The sequence below is a fragment of the Accipiter gentilis genome, chromosome 16 (genome assembly GCF_929443795.1).
Source record: "Accipiter gentilis chromosome 16, bAccGen1.1, whole genome shotgun sequence".
Classification (NCBI taxonomy): Eukaryota; Metazoa; Chordata; class Aves; order Accipitriformes; family Accipitridae; genus Astur; species Astur gentilis.
The window spans coordinates 432,613-449,497 of record NC_064895.1 but is presented as its reverse complement, the minus strand read 5'-3'; the positions used below and the strand labels follow the sequence as shown (position 1 = coordinate 449,497).

Here is a 16,885-nt window from a genome sequence, read left to right as displayed (position 1 = left end):
TGGCAGATCCCCAGTGCTGCCGCTGCCTGGAGCCCACCTCACTCCAGGTCTGTGCTGCCTGCTGACTTCTCAGTGGGGTCAGACTGGCAGCAGCCAGGAGGGACCCAGTGCCCATATTTCACCCCAGAGCGAAGCACTGGCAGGTGGAGGAGGAACCAGCCAGGCCTGGGGGGTACCATTATCAGCCCCTCCTCTTTGCTTTCCTGCACCCCATCCATCCGACCCCTGATCCACTGGCCTCCAAAGGACCCACTCGGGTCGAAGTGGCCACTTTGCAGAGAAGAAACTGCCTCTTCCCACTTATCTCCAGACAAAGGGGAGACCTGGACCCTTAGGGAGGTTGGGGGCTCCTGGGCACACATTTGGATGCCAAAAGCCTTGGAGCACCCTAAACATCGCAGCAGGGATGGGGTGAAAGGGCTGAGTCACCAGCCCCGCTCCCCATGGCTTGGCTGGCTTGGAAATGCAATCGGCTCCCAGACCTCACCGTCCCCACCGAGACTGGCAGCCCCCGTGCAAATCCCAACTGCACCCAGGTTGTTCTTGATCCTGGAGTTTGGTGTGGAAATTTCCTGTCCTGTTAAATGGAAACAGAATGGCATTCCTGCCTCCTAGGCAGATAAAGCCCACCCAGCCCCTTGGGCAGCAGAATGGCCCTTCACAGCCCCCCCCCCCCCCCCGCACCCCCATCCTGCGGCCGAGCCAAAACGCGCCCCGTTGTGCTTGGGGCAAGCACAAAGCTGCAGAGTTCCTGTTTGCAACCCGGGGCCTCGGTCCCGCTGGGGCTGGGTACCTGCGCGCGGGTCACCAGCGCTGGGCTTGTTGTTGTGAGACCCGACTTATCAGTGCCCTCGTGCTTCCCCACTCCGGCCGTGCCTTCCTTCCGAGCCGATTGTTGATCACAAAGTCTTGTCTGCACTCAAAAAGGAGATTTCCTGCAATTGTTTTGCAGGACTTGCAGCTTGATGCAAAATTTTCTGCCTATCAGCCCCCTCCCCAGTGCTGGGGCAAGGCTCAAGCCCCCTCCCTTCCCCTGCAAAACTGCCAGGCAATCACGGCTCGATGATTAATTGCTGCCTGGCCAGAGGTGTTTCTGTGGCGATAGCCATCTGCCATCAACTCCTGCGACAGCTTGGAGCGACGGGCAGCGCTGACCTGGCAGAAACGTTCAGCTTTCAGCCCTCTTCCCTGCAAAGGAAACCCTGAGCTCATCCTGGCATCGTGTGAGCATCAGGGACAGTCAATGGCACAATCGCCTTAACCCACCCTAACCACTTGGGACTCCCAGAGCTGGGGAAGGACCTGGCTCAGCTGGGTCCATCCCAAAGGATGCATTTTCCCCTCCTGCCCACACTCACAGTAGGACCCGGGCAGGATCCAGCCCCTGAGAGGAGTGGGGCCACAGCAGCCAGGTCCTGTGGGGGTGATGGTGGAGGGGAGCTGCCCGGGGCAGCCTCGGGGACCCCCACTCTATCCCCAGGCACCTGCGGCTCCCACATCGACACCTGCCCAAGGCCTCCCCGTGCCTGTCCCTAGCCCTGCAGCAAAATCAAAAGGGAGCTGAACCCCAGGGCTGGAAATCAAGTCAAATGTCACCCGCGCTGGGCTGTCTCAGGATATCAGACCACGATGGTCATTTCCTGCTGGGAAGCAGCCAACAAGCCCACCCCGAGCTCCGCGCCACCGCAGCTCTGCTTTCCCAGAGGCGTGCAAGCCGCCGAGCTGAGTGGATCACCACGCTCCCTGAGCAGCCCCTCCACGCAGCCTTCGGCTCTGCTGCCGGTGAGCCAACACCTCTCCCTCCCTGCCCGCGTCCGTCTCTCCCCTCTCCCACCAGCATCTCTCAGGACCTGCAGCCTGGTGAGGGTAGGAGGTCGAGGAGCCTCGGGGATGGGGGGACTCCAGCCCTGGGGGCTTGCTCTCCTCTCCTCCACGGTTTTGGGAGTGGGTGGGTGACAACCGTTTGCTTGTGTGGCGTATGCCAGGCTGTGGCACTCCCTGGCTTGCTGGGCTCCAAGTGCTGCGGAGGTGCCCTGGTGGCATGGCACAGTCCTCCGGCATTCCCAGGTGAACGGCTGGTCTTGCAAGCTCTTCCAGCGGCCCGAGGCTGGATGGGGTCGGCAGTGTCTTTGCCACGCAGATGCAGCTGTGCTGGGATCAGAGCTCTCACACTTGGGGCAATAAAAGGATGTTAAGGTCAACTGCATTTCCCTTAAGTTTATAATTTTATCACCTACTTGGAAGTCCCAACGGCTCCCAGCAACGCAGCTGCAGGACGGGCAGAGTGAGGGCAGCTGTTTGGGTTTATGAAGCGACCGCACACCCAGGGCTCGGGTGGGGGTCAGGGGCTTTCCTGCTAGCAGAGAGTCAAGTAGATGTGGTCACCGGTGCGTTTAATTGTCCGGGTGCCTGTCTGTGCCCCAGTCACCTTGCAGCCAGTTGCTGCATGCAAGGGCAGAGTGGCAGAGCTGGCGTCGGGATTCCTACAGGCTCTGTGGCAGCAGGACCTGAGCTCCAGGTTTCAGGGGACAGCACGAGCCTCAGTGGGGGGAGCTCCCACCTAAAGGTTGCTGCATTCCCAGGTCATCAGCTCCGTTTCTGCAGTGACTGATGTTGCCAAGCCTCGGGGCTGGCATGTGCTCTCACCTGTCCTTCATCCCTCCCCTCCGTTGGTCCCCACCCCAGCACTGCCTGTCCCTGGTCCCCGGCCCCGGCTGACCTGGCTGTGGGACAGCCACCACCTGGGAGCATGTGTGGGTGTGTGGGCAGCTGCTGTTTGTGGCTTGCATTTTGTCTAGGACATGGAGTTATCATCTGTTGTGGGTACAGCATCTTTTGAGAGTGGATGTAGGAAGTCACCATAGCAGTAAAAACTGGATTAAAAAAATACCGAAAAGTACTTTCAGTGCCTCCCGTGAGGACTGAGCTCTGACAGGAGAGATCGGCTGTTTCTCTGTACTTTCAAGCTGTCTGGCTCAGCGCAGTTGCCAAGCCACAACTCAGTGCTTTCCCTTTCCTTGCAGCTACCAGGATGGCTGAGGTGACCACTGCCCCCACCGAGACACACACTCTCCTGAATGAGTATGGGGACTACCACAACTGGTCTGAGCTGTTTCACCTCCTGAACTACACCTACACCTTCTGTGAGTTCAGCCTGGATGAGAATGTCAAGCGGGTGATCCTCTTCATCCTTTACCTGGTTATCTTCGTGGTGGGCTTGGTGGAGAACCTCCTTGTCATCTGGGTCAACTGGCAGACATGGGGCAACAAGAGCTTGGTCAACCTCTACATCATCAACATGGCCATTGCTGACCTCGGAGTGCTGCTCTCACTGCCCATTTGGATGCTGGAGGTGATGCTGGATTATACCTGGCTCTGGGGCAGCTTCCTCTGCCGCTTCACACACTACTTCTACTTTGCCAACATGTACGCCAGCATCTTCTTCCTCACCTGCCTCAGCGTGGATCGCTATGTGTCCCTGACCAGCTCCTCTCTCTTCTGGCGTAAGCACCAGCACCGCGCACGCCGTGTCATCTGCGCCTGCAGTTGGGTCTTGGCAGCAGTGATCCCATTCCTGGAGGTTGCTCACATGCAGCTGGTCAATACTGGAGAGCCCATCTGCATCTTCATGGCCCCCTTCGAGACCTATGACGAGTGGGCACTGGCAGTCAGCTTGGCCACCACCACCATTGGGTTCCTAATCCCCTTTCCCATCATCACTGTTTTCAACATCCTGACAGCCAGGTTCATCAAGCGCACCAAGCCAGAGAGCAGAAAGCACTGTCTGCTCATCTACGCCTATATCGTGGTGTTCCTCATCAGCTGGCTGCCCTTCCATGTCATGCTTACACTGCTCACCCTCGATGGCAACCACATCATCCTGCACTGCACATTTGCCCACTTCCTCTACTTCTTCTACGACATCATAGACTGCTTCACCCTGCTCCACTGTGTGATTAACCCAATCCTCTACAACTTCCTGAGCAAAAACTTCCGCAGCAAGCTCATCTCCGCTGTGGTTAAGTACATCCCCAAAGACCAAGGCAGCCAGAAGGGCGCAGACAATTCCTCCTCCACCACACAGCACTCCATAGTCATCACAAAGGACAATAACCCTCCCAATTAAGGGGGATCGGACTCTCCCACTCATCATTGGCAAGGGGTTGTGGAGGGGCGGCAGCTCCCTGCACTCACTGAGGTCAGTAAGATTGTTTTTCCTGGTGATAAGCAGACACTTTGCTTTTAAAAAACACTTCTTGGCTGGCCACCTCCTGTGCTCTGAAGGCGGGGCAGGGTGCCAAATGTGAAATGAGATGGTGCGGGGAGCTACAGACATCTTGCCTCTGATGTGCTGTTGTATCAGATCTATTTAGCTAAAGAAAGAATAAGAGAAAGAGATATTTCCTGTTTTCCAAAAGAAAAGCAGTAATAAAGTGCATGACTCTACCCAGAACTCTGAACACAAATCCAGCCCCTGGGACCCCACCCCTGTACTGCCCCAAGCCACGGAACTGGGAGCACACAATCCTTTCCCTTCACAGATTTTTCTGCAGCCCCCAACTGTCACTTACACACAAGCCCTGGATACACCGAGCTGCAGAAGTGTCCGTTGAACGCTGCCCCTCTGCCTTGCTGCCATCCAAGCAGGAGAGAGGAAATTAACTCCTTTGAAACACAAACCTCTCCTCCCCGTGCCTAGCAAACGGCTCAAAGCCTGATTTTACAGAAGTGAAGGCAATGTGACGCTGAGGGGCTGAGCATGACACAGACCTGAGCTTGAAGGAGGGGAGGAACGATTTGAGATCAGCAGCTCGTTGAGAGCAATTTTGCAAACCCAGCAGTAAATCAGCAATGGTTAAAACTGTGTTTGACAGGGCACGGTTGCTTCCAAATGTGACTGGTGGCAGCAGAGGTGGGGTTCCCAGTTTGTGTTTTGCAGCATGACCCATCCCATTAAACCCAGCCTCCTTTAGAGCATCTCCTGGCAGGTTTCTAAGGCCACTGGGTGCATTTCTAAATGTTGGCAGACTCTGGCAGACCTTCACACACGCTCCCTTTCAATCAGTCGCACTGAAGCACGCCCCGTGGGAACACGTACACATGCAGAAATCCTCGGAGCTGAAGTGCAGGCTGGGCTTTTGGCTGTGTAAGAAACTGGAGCATCCGGAGAAAGTTCATCGTTGTCCGGATTCTGCTGTCACATGCTGCAGGTCAAGCCCTTGGCAGGGGAAGGTGAAAGAGCGAGTCACTGGAAGGGAGTCCATAAATCTACCAAAGGCCTTGAGCTGCTCAAGAAACACATATTAAAAAAGGAAAGCATAAGCAAATCTAGGGACAGGATGCTTGGAGCAGAGAGCGGTGGGTGGGGAGCAGGATGTCCCAGGCTGTGGCAGAAGCCCACGACCAGGGGTTAACATGAACGCTCAGTTATCATGGGACTGGCTGGGAACGGCTCTGCTATTTACAGGGGTCCTGTGGCAGCATAAATCACTAAATACTTCAGGGCTCCTTGTGTGCCGGGATGTTCCTTCTTACTACCAGGGGATACCAGCGTTGACAGAAAAAGCCAAATTTATCTCTTACACAGAAAGACTTCGTAGCGCAGCTGGGGAAGAAGCCAGTCCCCTCAGACACAACAGTACCTTGTTGAGGGAGGCAACTCGTGGCAGTTCCTTTTTCTTAATTATGTTACTTGCATGCAGTTTCACAACTTGTGAGTGTAGAGCCACTTAGACTGCAAGCTCTCAGGGACAGAGGCTGTCCTTCAGGATCTGCACCAACACAGGACCTCACTGCCTTCGTCCCCGTGACCCTCTTGGGCACAACACGCACAGTGAAGCTGAGCAGCCCCAAAACAAGCCGGAGAACACGAAGGCAGCTTCACACTGACACAACCCACAGCTCTGATCCTCAATCTTCCCTAAGGCTTCCTTTTGCTAATCCCCTGCCATTTTCAATGAAGAAATGGAAGATAAGTACACAATAACAAGATACTTGATGCGTGACGTAACCAGGACAACAATATATTCAATTTCAAGTTACTTAAACATGTAAAATTCAATATTTGACTTATTAAACTTTTTTTTTTAAACTCTTCTAATGTATCTGCAACTTTGTTCATAGGCCTCAGGGCCAGAGTGACCTCAGGTAAAGCCTCATACAGCCCCACACAGTGATGTGGGCTTGAAACCCAGCTAGTCCTTTAGCTGGGTCCCTCAGTCTTCCTTTAAAGCCTCACCACCCCATAGGGTAAACTGGCCCAGCCACCGGCTCCTTTAGCAATTACCAGCTATACATCCCCGGGCCACCCACCCAGCTTGAATTTCCAGTGCCCACTGCTGGTCACTGGCTCGGCAACAGTGACCTGTCCCACCAGGTGAGCTCTCCCCAGAGCAGCTCTGCCCAAGCTGCTCCAGTGGCAATGCAGACCAGCAGCCCCAGCCGACAGCAATGCCCAGCAGGCCGGTCACCCTAACCCCGAAGCAAGAAGGAAGCCTCGCTGCTGGAGAAAAATTAAAGTGGCTCTTGAAAACCCCAGCAGCATTTGCCCACTGATCTGGCTTCCCAGCTAACAGCTCTGAGCCTGCAAAGGTCCAGGTCTCAGTGAAACACAGCGCTGGCAGCACAGACAGGGCTTACCAAAGAACACAACCCCCCCAGAATTTCCTAAATGGTTTCTAACAAGGGCTCTGCTCCCAACCTGCTGTGGAAACAGCCTGCAGAAATGCCAGAGTCCGTTCTCCTCTCGCTGCTCCGGGTGCTGGAGGAGGCGGTGAGGAAGAGGCCCCGGCTGCCTGGACTCATGCCACAAATCCTGCAGAGCACAGCACAGGAGCAGGATACCAGGAACGGCTCATGTGCTTTCCCAGGCACCCCTGAAGAGACAGAAATGCCAATCTGCACATTTAAAGAAACAATTTTTATAAAGAAGCAAGGTACAAGAGGTCAACATTTTCCATTTTATTATTCTAAATAAAAACCACACTTTGTGCTGAACAATGGAGTATAAAAGAACCCGATGTACAACGATTTTAGACATCTACTATTTGGGGGGGAAGTTTACAAAATATACAAAACTTTACAGCAAATAGATAGTAAACACTTAAATATCAGGAGGTCAGTACCTACTATTAACTTAACAAAAAGGTTAGACAGCAATTCAACTCTTTTTCTTTCTTCTGCTTAATTATTCTGATAAGAGACCTGGATCCTTTGAGAAAGGGGAGAATCAAACTGAACTTTGTGTTTTAGAAATCTGAATAAGACCAGTCTCGAAGCACCGCCTTTTGGAGGGGGATTTTATGTCAGGGTTTCCTGTGAGGACCTGCAACCCAGTCGCTCTCTGCAAACGCCACCGGCACAGCTCACGGCGAAGCATTTCCCCTCTGCGTTCCCCTCTTGTACCCCGAAGATCCCAAAGCACTTTGCGAACATGAGTTAAACCTCACAGCTGCCCCAGGAGAGGTAGGTAAGTGTTGTCCCCACATTCACGGAGGGGAGGTGAGGTCAGGAGGCGAGCAGGCTTGCCAAAGGCTGCACTGTGAGTCAGCGGTGGAGCGGCAACAGATCCAGGCAGGGAATTTCAGCCCGGGCTGCCCCGATGCTGCAAACAGCACTTGGCTTCCAACAAGGAGCTGTGCGGGGCTGCACCGCTGGCACGCACGCAGCCCCATGCCGCTGGCCAGGAGCCCCTGCCGTCACTGGGTGCCTCCACCGCGATGCAGCCGGGTCAGAGCTACAGCTCCTCGGGGCAACACAGCCCGTGGGGGACTTGGGATGAGCCCACCGCTCCAGCCAACCCTACCCTCCCCAGCCACACAGCTTTCTGGAGGAACACTGGAGCTCCCAGCCAGGCTGGCTGGAGTCGGGGACAGCCATGCCGCCAAGGGGACAGGGACAACAGAGCCCTGATGCTGGCTGCAGGCTTGGAGAGGCCCAGAACTCTCCCAGGGGAAGGAGTGCTCAGGTCTCTGACCCCTCTTGGGAAAAAATCCCTCCAAGGAGGAGCAGTGGCATGAGGCCAGGCCAGCACAGGAGCGCTGCACGTCCAGATCTGTCCCGGCATCCCCTCTGCAGATGGGACTCACTGCTGATCTCGAGATGTTTCATGTGGGAATGATTCATTATAACACAGGAAAGAATCCAAGACACAGAAACACCAGGGACCCAAGTGCTCTCCCCATCCCCACAACCAAAAACAACTGGCAGTGAAGGGGGTGGGTTTTTGCTTTCCCGTCCCTGTGTCCAGAAGGGTGGGCTTGCTTTGCCCGTTAGTGTTTCAGTGTAAAAGCTTCTCTTTTTGGTTTATGTGCACAAAAGGCTTTTGCTTCACAGCTTAGCTAGATATGGGGCTGCAGACACTACCACACAGCAGCGCCCCAACCCATCCAAAAGCTCATCACAGCTTCTGGGACGTTTTAGGAGTGTCTTGAGGCTTTAAGGACTCAGCTCTCCCAAGCCTCATCTGCCCCCCTCACATCCTTCATAGCAATCTCCAGGGCAGAGCAGGTCACAGCAGTTCCTGTCTACCAGCCCATCTTGCCACCACCAGGACAATGAAAGAAACCCTGTAACTCAAAGAGCTCCTCAGAGGAGCCTCCAGTGGACTGCCATCAACTTCCACGCTTTCCTAGAGCACCATGCGTTCTCAAAATGTGTTTTTTTTTTTAAACTTATCAACACTAAGCTAAACATGGCTCTGCAGACCAGCTAGAGATCACAGACCGTGGCCTGGCAGCTGACCAGTACCATGAGACCAGAGTTTGGAAAACAGAGTTCCAGTGGCAGATGCAGCACAGCCTGGCTGGCCCCAGGGTTGGCGATTACTGCGGTGCCTCTCTTCCTCTGAAAACAGGCTCCAGGCACCAAAATAAGGACAAGTCCATTTTAACACCCCCCAAGGCGATATCAGCTGGCCCCAAATTTGGCCAGTATTACAGGGACTGGGGAAAGGACACAAACTCCCAATGGCCTCTCGTTCCTCCTCAGCAAGGTCCATTCCTCCCACCCCACCTCCGTGCAGTGGGGTCGGACTCGGTTACTGCAGGTCCACAGGGTGACTGAGGATGCTACAAGCTTAGGATGAAGGAGCTGCCTGGGAAGGGTCATTAGGTCCAGCCAGGGCTCAGCACTGCCAGCGGGGACACGGCTCAACACTGACTCTTTTCTCTTCCCCCGTCACAGCAAGCCTGGACCTGGATCTGGAGGTGCCGTGGTGGAAACGCAGCTTTACAAGCAAACCACAGGGATAGAAGGATGGATGGAGCTGAAGGGCAGGGGCTTCCAGCAGCCGCACACCTCTGCATCCTCCAGCTCCTCTCTCCCCAGGATGCAAACTCCTCCTGCTCCCAACAGCAACACGCCCAGCCGATGAGGAGACGTGCTCTGCAAAGCCCAGGGGACATTACAGCGCCGCTACCCCTCAGCACACACATCCCTGCTTCCCGCTCCCCAGTGCTGCTTCCCACAGCCCCTCCACAGACACAGCAGCGCTGAGCCACCCCCCACTTCTTACATTGCTACAGAGCTCGTTTCACAGGACTGTGATGGGGAAGGGGCTAAAGGTAAGTTTGCTTGCAACAAGGAAGGCTGTAACAGGACTAAACTGACCTGACCAGGTCCAGTAACTGGTACAGAACAGGAAAGGATGGAGGCTGTCATTTCCCTAGGACACTAAACATCAATATTCACCAAGCACTTTGCATCTCCCACACGCTTTGCAGGTATGAGCCAGCAATCTTCACCACACTCCCGGGAGGTAGGTAGGTACCACAAGTGTTACCACCCTCATTTTACAGATGAGGAAACTGAGGCAAAGAGGTGAAGTGACTTGCCCAAGGCCACAGCGGAACGGGGGAAGCAACCCCCAGGAATTCCTAGCTCACCAACCACACGTTCAGCCCACGCCTCTCCTCTGTTGCGGGTTGTCCCTTCGAGAGGAGGAGAAAGCGGGATGAGTTTACAGGGTTTGCAAATCACTAGTTTTGTTTTGTAACAGCATATCTTTACAGAAGCGCAGGAGCCAATTTACTACGACTGTGGCTTGAAAGCCCTGAGCGCTTCCTGTTTGTGAGGTAGAATGAGTTACCTAAGGGCAGTCATAACTCATGCTGCGGCATCGGAAATATTTGTTCCTCTCCACCTCTGCCCCACAGCAGGATAACATGGGAAAAAGCTGATCCCCACCCTTCCTGGTGTAAACACTGCCGGCATGGGGCTGACCTCGCCAGTGCAGCCGGGAGAGCCCACCGTGCCGAGGAGCCCCCAGCCCACATGCGACACACGTCCAGGAGAGGCTGAGCTAAGGTTCACATCAGCTGCTATTGCTGCCGGCTCTCAGAGCTGCTCTGCTGCAGCCCCCAGCCGGCGCCTGCTGAATTTACGGCAGGATTCGACAAAAGATGAATGAACTCACATTGCACCAACAACATCCTGCAACACACATTTGCCACGAGACTTGTCCGGGATGCGGTGAGCCATGACGGCAACCACGGGAGGGGGCTATCCCTTCAGCAGAGAGAAGAGTCCTCAAAGGTACCTTCCTGGGAGTTAAGGCAACAGCTTCATCACATCTTGTCTTGCTGGGATCCACACAGCCGCAGCGACGCCACTCTCTGGCATCCAGCGCTTCCAGCAACTGGCAGCCCTGGGACACACCGTGCTGGTGGAGCACGACGTGCATGGCTGCCGAAGGCAGAGGAGAGCTGAGGAGAGGTCGGCACGCTCTCGATGGCCAACTGCAGGGCAGCAGAAGTTAGGCATGACCGTGCCATCACAATATATCTCCCAAGGAGCAGTCAACCCCACAACATGAACCTGCTTCCCCTGCCCTCTCCAGGTCAGCAACTCCTCTTGACAGCTCCCTCTGCTCACGCATCCACCTCTTTCCCTCCACGCAGCTGACCCACTGCTCGGGCTCTTCAGAGAGGTGGTGTCACCCCTTCATCTCCTCCTTTGGAGATGGGGTCTCGGGGCACGAGCGAGCGGCATGTCACGGGCATGGCAGAGAAACTGCTAGCCACATTCCTGGCTCAGGCAGGGCTCCCAGAGACCAACGGCACTGCCTAGGAACTGCCCTTGTGAGTGACAATCACCTCCTACTCATTTACTGCCAGGTATCCCTCCTCATTTGCATGTGCACACTCACATGCTGCTTGCTCATCTCCCCTGCAACGGAGCAATGACTTTCAAGGCTGATTCTGTGACACGGACTTTGCTTATCTCCTTGCAATAGCAGCAGAACCCCAGCGATGCCCAGAATGAGTCTGTTTTTCCTTTTTTCTTTTTTTTTTTTTTTTTTTGTTTTTCCTTTTCTTCAAGTCCAGCACCATCCTGCTCTGGCTCTGTCCCTCTCTACTGAGGTCAGGTGTGAAAAATCTTAGCAGCATCAGTTTGTGGACAAGCTCAAACTGAGGGTTAGCCTAGTCAAGTGGGCTAAAAGGTTAAAAAAAAAATATCTAGATTCCAAACCTAGTGAGAAATGCTAAAAACACAGAACTCGATGGCCTCTAACAGGACCAGAGGTAAGTAAACACGACAGACTTCTTGGAAACAGTGATGTAGATTACGTGCTGTTAATTTGTACAATGCCACCAATCTAAAAAGCCCTAGCAAGGCCAAAAAGAAATTTAAAAAAATAGAAAAGGAGGATTCCATCCATGATGCCTGACCATTAAATAAAATAAATGACATTTTTTCCACAGCTTCTGTAATTAGCATTTGCTCCTTTGCTGGCCCTGCTCTGCCTCACCCCATCAGCTGTCCGTGTTTTTCTCCGCATCTTTGGAATGGATGATATACATGAAAGTCTGTTCGATGGTGAAGTCCGGGGGGAGGCTGCCTTTGTGCACGCCTATGTGCTTGCTCATGAGGTTGAGCGTGGAGCTGTAATGCCCACACACAGTACAGCGGTACATGAGGGCTCCCGAGTGGGTCCGCAGGTGGCACTTAATGGTGGAGCGGCCGCGGAAGAACTTGTGGCACACCTTGCACTGGTAGGGCTTTTCTCCAGTGTGGATCCTTCTGTGATAGTTGAATTCACTGGTGTGAGCAAACCGCTTCCCACAGACCTTGCAGCTGTACTTGCTGTTGCCTGGCTGGTTTTGCAGCGCCAAGTCTTCGCTCAGGAACTCCTCCGGCAGCTTCCTCTTCTGCAGGCCCTGATGCTGGAGACGGTCTCGAAAGCTGGGTCGGATGTCCAGGCTGCCCCCGCACTTGTGCTGGCTGACGTGGTAACGATACGCTGCTTCCAGCTTGAAGCTCTGGCCACAGAAGTGGCAGCGGAAGAGAGCCTCCTCCACGTTCTGGTGAACGGCCAAGTGCTTCTCCAGGAGGTGCCGATCCACAAAGCTGTTGGCACAAACAGAGCAGGAGAAGACTGAGATCCCCAAGTGAGACAGGGTATGCCACATCAGGCTGCAGAGACTGAGGTGCCTCTGGTCACACACACCGCACGTCTGGCTTTTCAAGTTCACGTGGTCCAGGATATGGTTGCGGACGGTGTGGAAATCTTTGGCCAAAGGCTTCCCACAGGCAGCGCACGCCAGCTCTGAGCCAGGCCCTCCCCCAAACATGGTGATCTTCCCCGGCAGCGGGTCACTGGGGTGGACGATGATGTTATTGTCAAAGACCCCTTCTCGTCGGTGGAGGGTCAGCTGCCACTGGGTGAAGAACTTGGTCTCGCACATGTCGCAAGAGAAGAGAAAGATGCCGATGTGGGACAAAACATGAGTGACCCTGGAGTTCCGGTCCTGGAAGTGGGTTTCACAGACTTTGCAGTTCCCGGTGAGCAGATCAACGTGATCTCTCGCATGCTGGCGGATCAGCTGGATGTTGGGCTCCAGGACCTTCTTGCACACCTGGCAGGGCATTGCCTTGCTATCCCGGCTGTCGTTCTCAAAGGCCAGCTCTTCTTCACTGTCATCACTCAGCTCAATAACTTCTTCCGTTGGGCCCAGTTCTTCACTGGCATCTTCGAAATGCAGTTCGTCCTCGCCCAAATCCTCCAGCTGAAGCTCATCCATCTGCCCAAAACCTTGCTCTTTGGAGTGGTCACTGTTGCTGGGACAGGAGTTACTTCCCGTGGAGATGTCCATGGAAGGATCAGCTGTAAAGAAGCCACCCTTGCCATAGTCACCATTGCTCTGGACCTTGTACTGCTGGCAGGAGCTTGCGGTGGTTTGAACAACAATGTTCACACCGCCCAGGCTGGGCTGGGTCGCCATACTTGCAGCAGGAGCAAACTGCCCTTGATCCGATTCCTGTTCTGTCTTGGGAGGCTGCTGCGGATGCATCAGGGGAAGAGTCTGGCTGGCTTCACTCACGGTATTCCTGTCATCCTCTTTGTAGCTGCCTGCCACTTCCCCATGCAAGATGTAATTCCGTTCAGGGCCAAAATGTTCCCCACCACTCCGGATTTCACCCAAAGAATGGCTCTGCTCTGAGGAGGTGCTGCTCAGAGGACCTGACCGGCCTTCACTCATGGACAGGGAGGGTTGCTTTGTGATGGCTGAGCTCTCCAAGTCAGGGAAGGTTGAATGGCAGGCCTTCAGCAGATCTTCCATGCCCAGCCGCTCTGCCACCTCATAAATGACGCCGACGTTGATCAGGTCTGTGAAGAGCTCCGAGGTGTACACAAAGCTGAGGATCTTCTCAAAGTTGGCCGGCGTGATGAAATCCACTACATAGGTCCTAGCAGCATCCAGCCCCGTGTTCAGAAAGAGGTTCTGGAAGTAGCCTGCAGCACAGGCCAGAACAGCCTTATGTGCAGCAAATGAGCGGGTGCCCACCAAAATGGTGACGTCGCACATGGTCTCGGAGAGCCTGCACTTGTTGAGTTCCTTCAGCAGGTTGTTGGGGTGATTGGTGCTGTGCAACTTGATCCTCATGCCCATCTTAGCAGCTGCTTAAGAGTCCCTCTCCTGGTCAGCTGCTTCTTCACGCATTCATCAGCTTCATAAGCAGGAGGTGCTTGGCATCCAGAAACTGGCAGGGCAAGGGGCTCTGGGGAGAGGAAAATGCAAAAAATGTTAATACCTTAACAACCAAAGAGACATCATTCTAATTGTATCTCAAATTTTCCACTTTCCTGACAAGCAATAGAGAAGCAGCAGTGTAGCTGCTTAGATAGAGATTGACTAAAACCTATCTTGTAAGTTCAAAGACTGACTCTTTGGGAAGCGATGGGAAAGACGCACAAAGGGAAAGGCACAAACAGAAAAAATAAAGCCATTTACTCTACCAGCGACAGCCCGAAGCTCCCGCTTCTATCTGGGCACGGACAGAGATCCTTCTGCCTCGCAGCTCCACTCAGTTCTGAAACTGAGCCCTAGCCGGTGCCTGTTACGGAGACATTCCTCCTCTCCCCGAGCCAGGGATAACACTCCTGTCTGGAGGACTGAAATTCAGGCTCTACACGGTGGTTGGCTTTGCCTCCAGGTCTCCTCCAGCCACCACCGCTTCATACCTTTGCTTCAGATTACTCCCATACCCACACGGTAACTTTCGGTTTCCAGGTGGGATCTCATTTCGGATTCTCCCCTGCATGCCAGCTGCTCCGGTTCCCTTGAGATTTCTCCTCTGCTATACCAGTATTTGCAGGACCTTTCAGTGGTCTGAGCCAGGTGGTTTGTGCAATATTCCCAGGCTGCCTGGACACCTGGCCGATGTCACTGGCAATTCCCACCTGAGCTCATCCCTCCAGCTTGTCCCACTGCCTTTGTCACCCTTTCCCACTCCCGAGTGCTCAGCCAGCTCTCAGTCCACCCGGGGACTTGACGAACTTACCCCAGGGAGCTCTATCCCTAATCCCCGTCCTTTCAGCAACGACCCCAGATGCCAGTGGAGAGACTGGGGAGTTTGCAGGAGGCGGAAGGGGACTGGGCTGCCTTCTGGCCCAGCTCCAGGGAAAGGCCAAATGGAGCCAGGGACAGGCTGTCCTCCCCTGGGACGCCGAGGGATGAAGGCAGGGGGGATGAAGGCAGGGACAGCCCCTGCCCGAGAAGGCAACGGGGAAGCACCACTCACAGCTGGAGAGAATGAGGATGGCTGGGGAAGGTTCCAAAGGGGAAACACTCACCAGCCCAGAAACCGCCAGGACGTGGGCAATTCCTGCAGCATTGGGGATCCCTGCGCAGGGGTGGGGGGGCGGCCTGGGGACGGAACAGGAGGGAAAAGAGACGGAGAAGGGAAGGGGGAGACCGGGGGGCGCAGGGACAGGAGGCGGCCCCGGAGGGTGAGGAGGGGCCGGCAGGCCCCGCTGCCTGCAGGCAGGCAGGAAGGAGAGGCTCCCTTCTCTGCGGGGGGAGCAGGGAATCCCGGACCTGGCCCAGGAGAACATGGAGCAACGAAGGGGGGAGAGGTGGGCAGGGCCCCGCGGGGGGCTGGAGGAGCCACGCGGGACAGCGGGGAGCTAGGGAGGGGGGCACGGGGGGGGTAACGAGGGGCCCACAGGGACGCGGAGGGGGGAGCCAAAGCGGAGGAGGGGGGGGGGGGGGGCTCTGGTGGGACCCCCCGGGGGGGGGCAGGAAGGGACCCCCGGGGAGAAGCACGGGGAACAGCGAGAGGCCCGTGGGGGGTCCGCGCGGGGCCCATCGCGGTGCGGGGGGCAGTGGGGGGCGGCGCGGGGCCCCCGGGACTGCGGGCGGGGCAGCAGCCGGCGGCCGGCGGGGCTGCGGGCCAGCGGCGGTCCTTACCTGCCCGGCGCCCCGCACCATCCCGGCTCGGCTCACACAAAGGCGCCGACCCGCCCTCCGTCCGCCCCGGCCGCCGCCGGAGCCGCCTTCCGCCCGCCCGCGCGCGCGGCGGGGCCACAGCGCTCCCCCTGCGGCTCGGAGGGGAACTGCGGGCGGGGGGGGACGGGGGGACGGGAGACGGCGACGGCACCGGCACCGGCGGGGGCGGGCACGGGCACGGGCGGACACGAACACGGACACGGACATGGGCACGGGCGAACATGGGCACGGGCATGGGCACGGGCGGACACGGACAGGGGCACGGGCACGGACATGGGCACGGACACGGGTGGACACGAACACGGACATGGGCATGGGCACGGACGAACATGGACACGGTCACGGGCACCGGCATGGGCACCGGCATGGGCACGGGCGGACACGGACACGGGCACGGGCACGGGCACGGGCATGGGCATAGGCGGACACGGACACAGGTACAGGCACGGACATGGGCACGGGCACGGACACAGACATGGACCCGGACACGGGCACGGGCATGGGCATGGGCGGACACGGGCATGGGCACTGGCACGGACACAGATACGGGCCCAGGCATGGGCACGGGTGGGATAGGGGCATGGGCACGGGCGGACACGGGCATGGGCACAGGCACGGACATGGGCGGATACGGACACGGACATGGGCACGGACACGGGTGGACACGGACATGGGAACGGGTACCAACACGGACACGGGTATATGCACGGACATGGGCACGGACACGGGTGGACACGGACATGGGCACGGGTACCAACACGAACACGGGTATATGCACGGACATGGGCACGGACACGGGCACGGGCAACAGGAACGGGCGGGCACGGGCACCCGGGCACCTCTTCGTTTCGCGGGCAGGTGTGGGGCAGGGGCAGGTCGCTGCAGCCCAAGAGCACACGGCCCCCCGCCCCGGCCCCGCCGCCCCGGCCCCGGCCCCGGCCCCGTGGGCTGTCCCGGGCGTGCAGCGCCGAGCACGCCAGGTCGCAGCGCGGCGCAGCCAAGAGACAGAGACGGTCGGGGCGCGTGTCCCGCCGAGGCACGGGTGGATGTATACAGTGTACGTAACCGGCCGGACGGTACAGGTACGGGTGCGTGTACGCGGGGTGTTCGGAACGGCCCAGCTGCCGCCGGGGCCGGGGGCGCGTGCAGGGACA

General features: G+C 56.5%; 2 protein-coding genes across 3 annotated transcripts; one reads left to right on the top strand and one right to left on the bottom strand.

Annotated features, from left to right (window-relative positions):
- The first annotated feature begins 1,562 nt into the window (after window positions 1-1,562).
- On the top strand, window positions 1,563-6,086 carry GPR182 (G protein-coupled receptor 182). Of its 2 annotated transcripts, none has more exons than XM_049819304.1 (2): window positions 1,563-1,782; window positions 3,024-6,086. In XM_049819304.1, the coding sequence occupies exons 1-2, from the start codon at window positions 1,590-1,592 to the stop codon at window positions 4,124-4,126; spliced, it is 1,296 nt and encodes a 431-aa protein (XP_049675261.1). In that variant the 5' UTR covers window positions 1,563-1,589; the 3' UTR covers window positions 4,127-6,086. The 2 variants fall into 2 exon arrangements, with proteins under 2 accessions (XP_049675261.1, XP_049675262.1); XM_049819305.1 differs by having other exon boundaries at window positions 1,708-1,860.
- An 859-nt stretch (window positions 6,087-6,945) lies between these two features.
- On the bottom strand, window positions 6,946-15,776 carry ZBTB39 (zinc finger and BTB domain containing 39). Its single transcript, XM_049819100.1, has 2 exons — window positions 15,693-15,776; window positions 6,946-14,001 (listed from the first exon to the last, which is right to left on the bottom strand). Exon 2 carries the CDS (start codon window positions 13,890-13,892, stop codon window positions 11,754-11,756), a length of 2,139 nt encoding a protein of 712 aa, XP_049675057.1. The 5' UTR covers window positions 13,893-14,001; window positions 15,693-15,776; the 3' UTR covers window positions 6,946-11,753.
- Window positions 15,777-16,885: the final 1,109 nt, after the last annotated feature.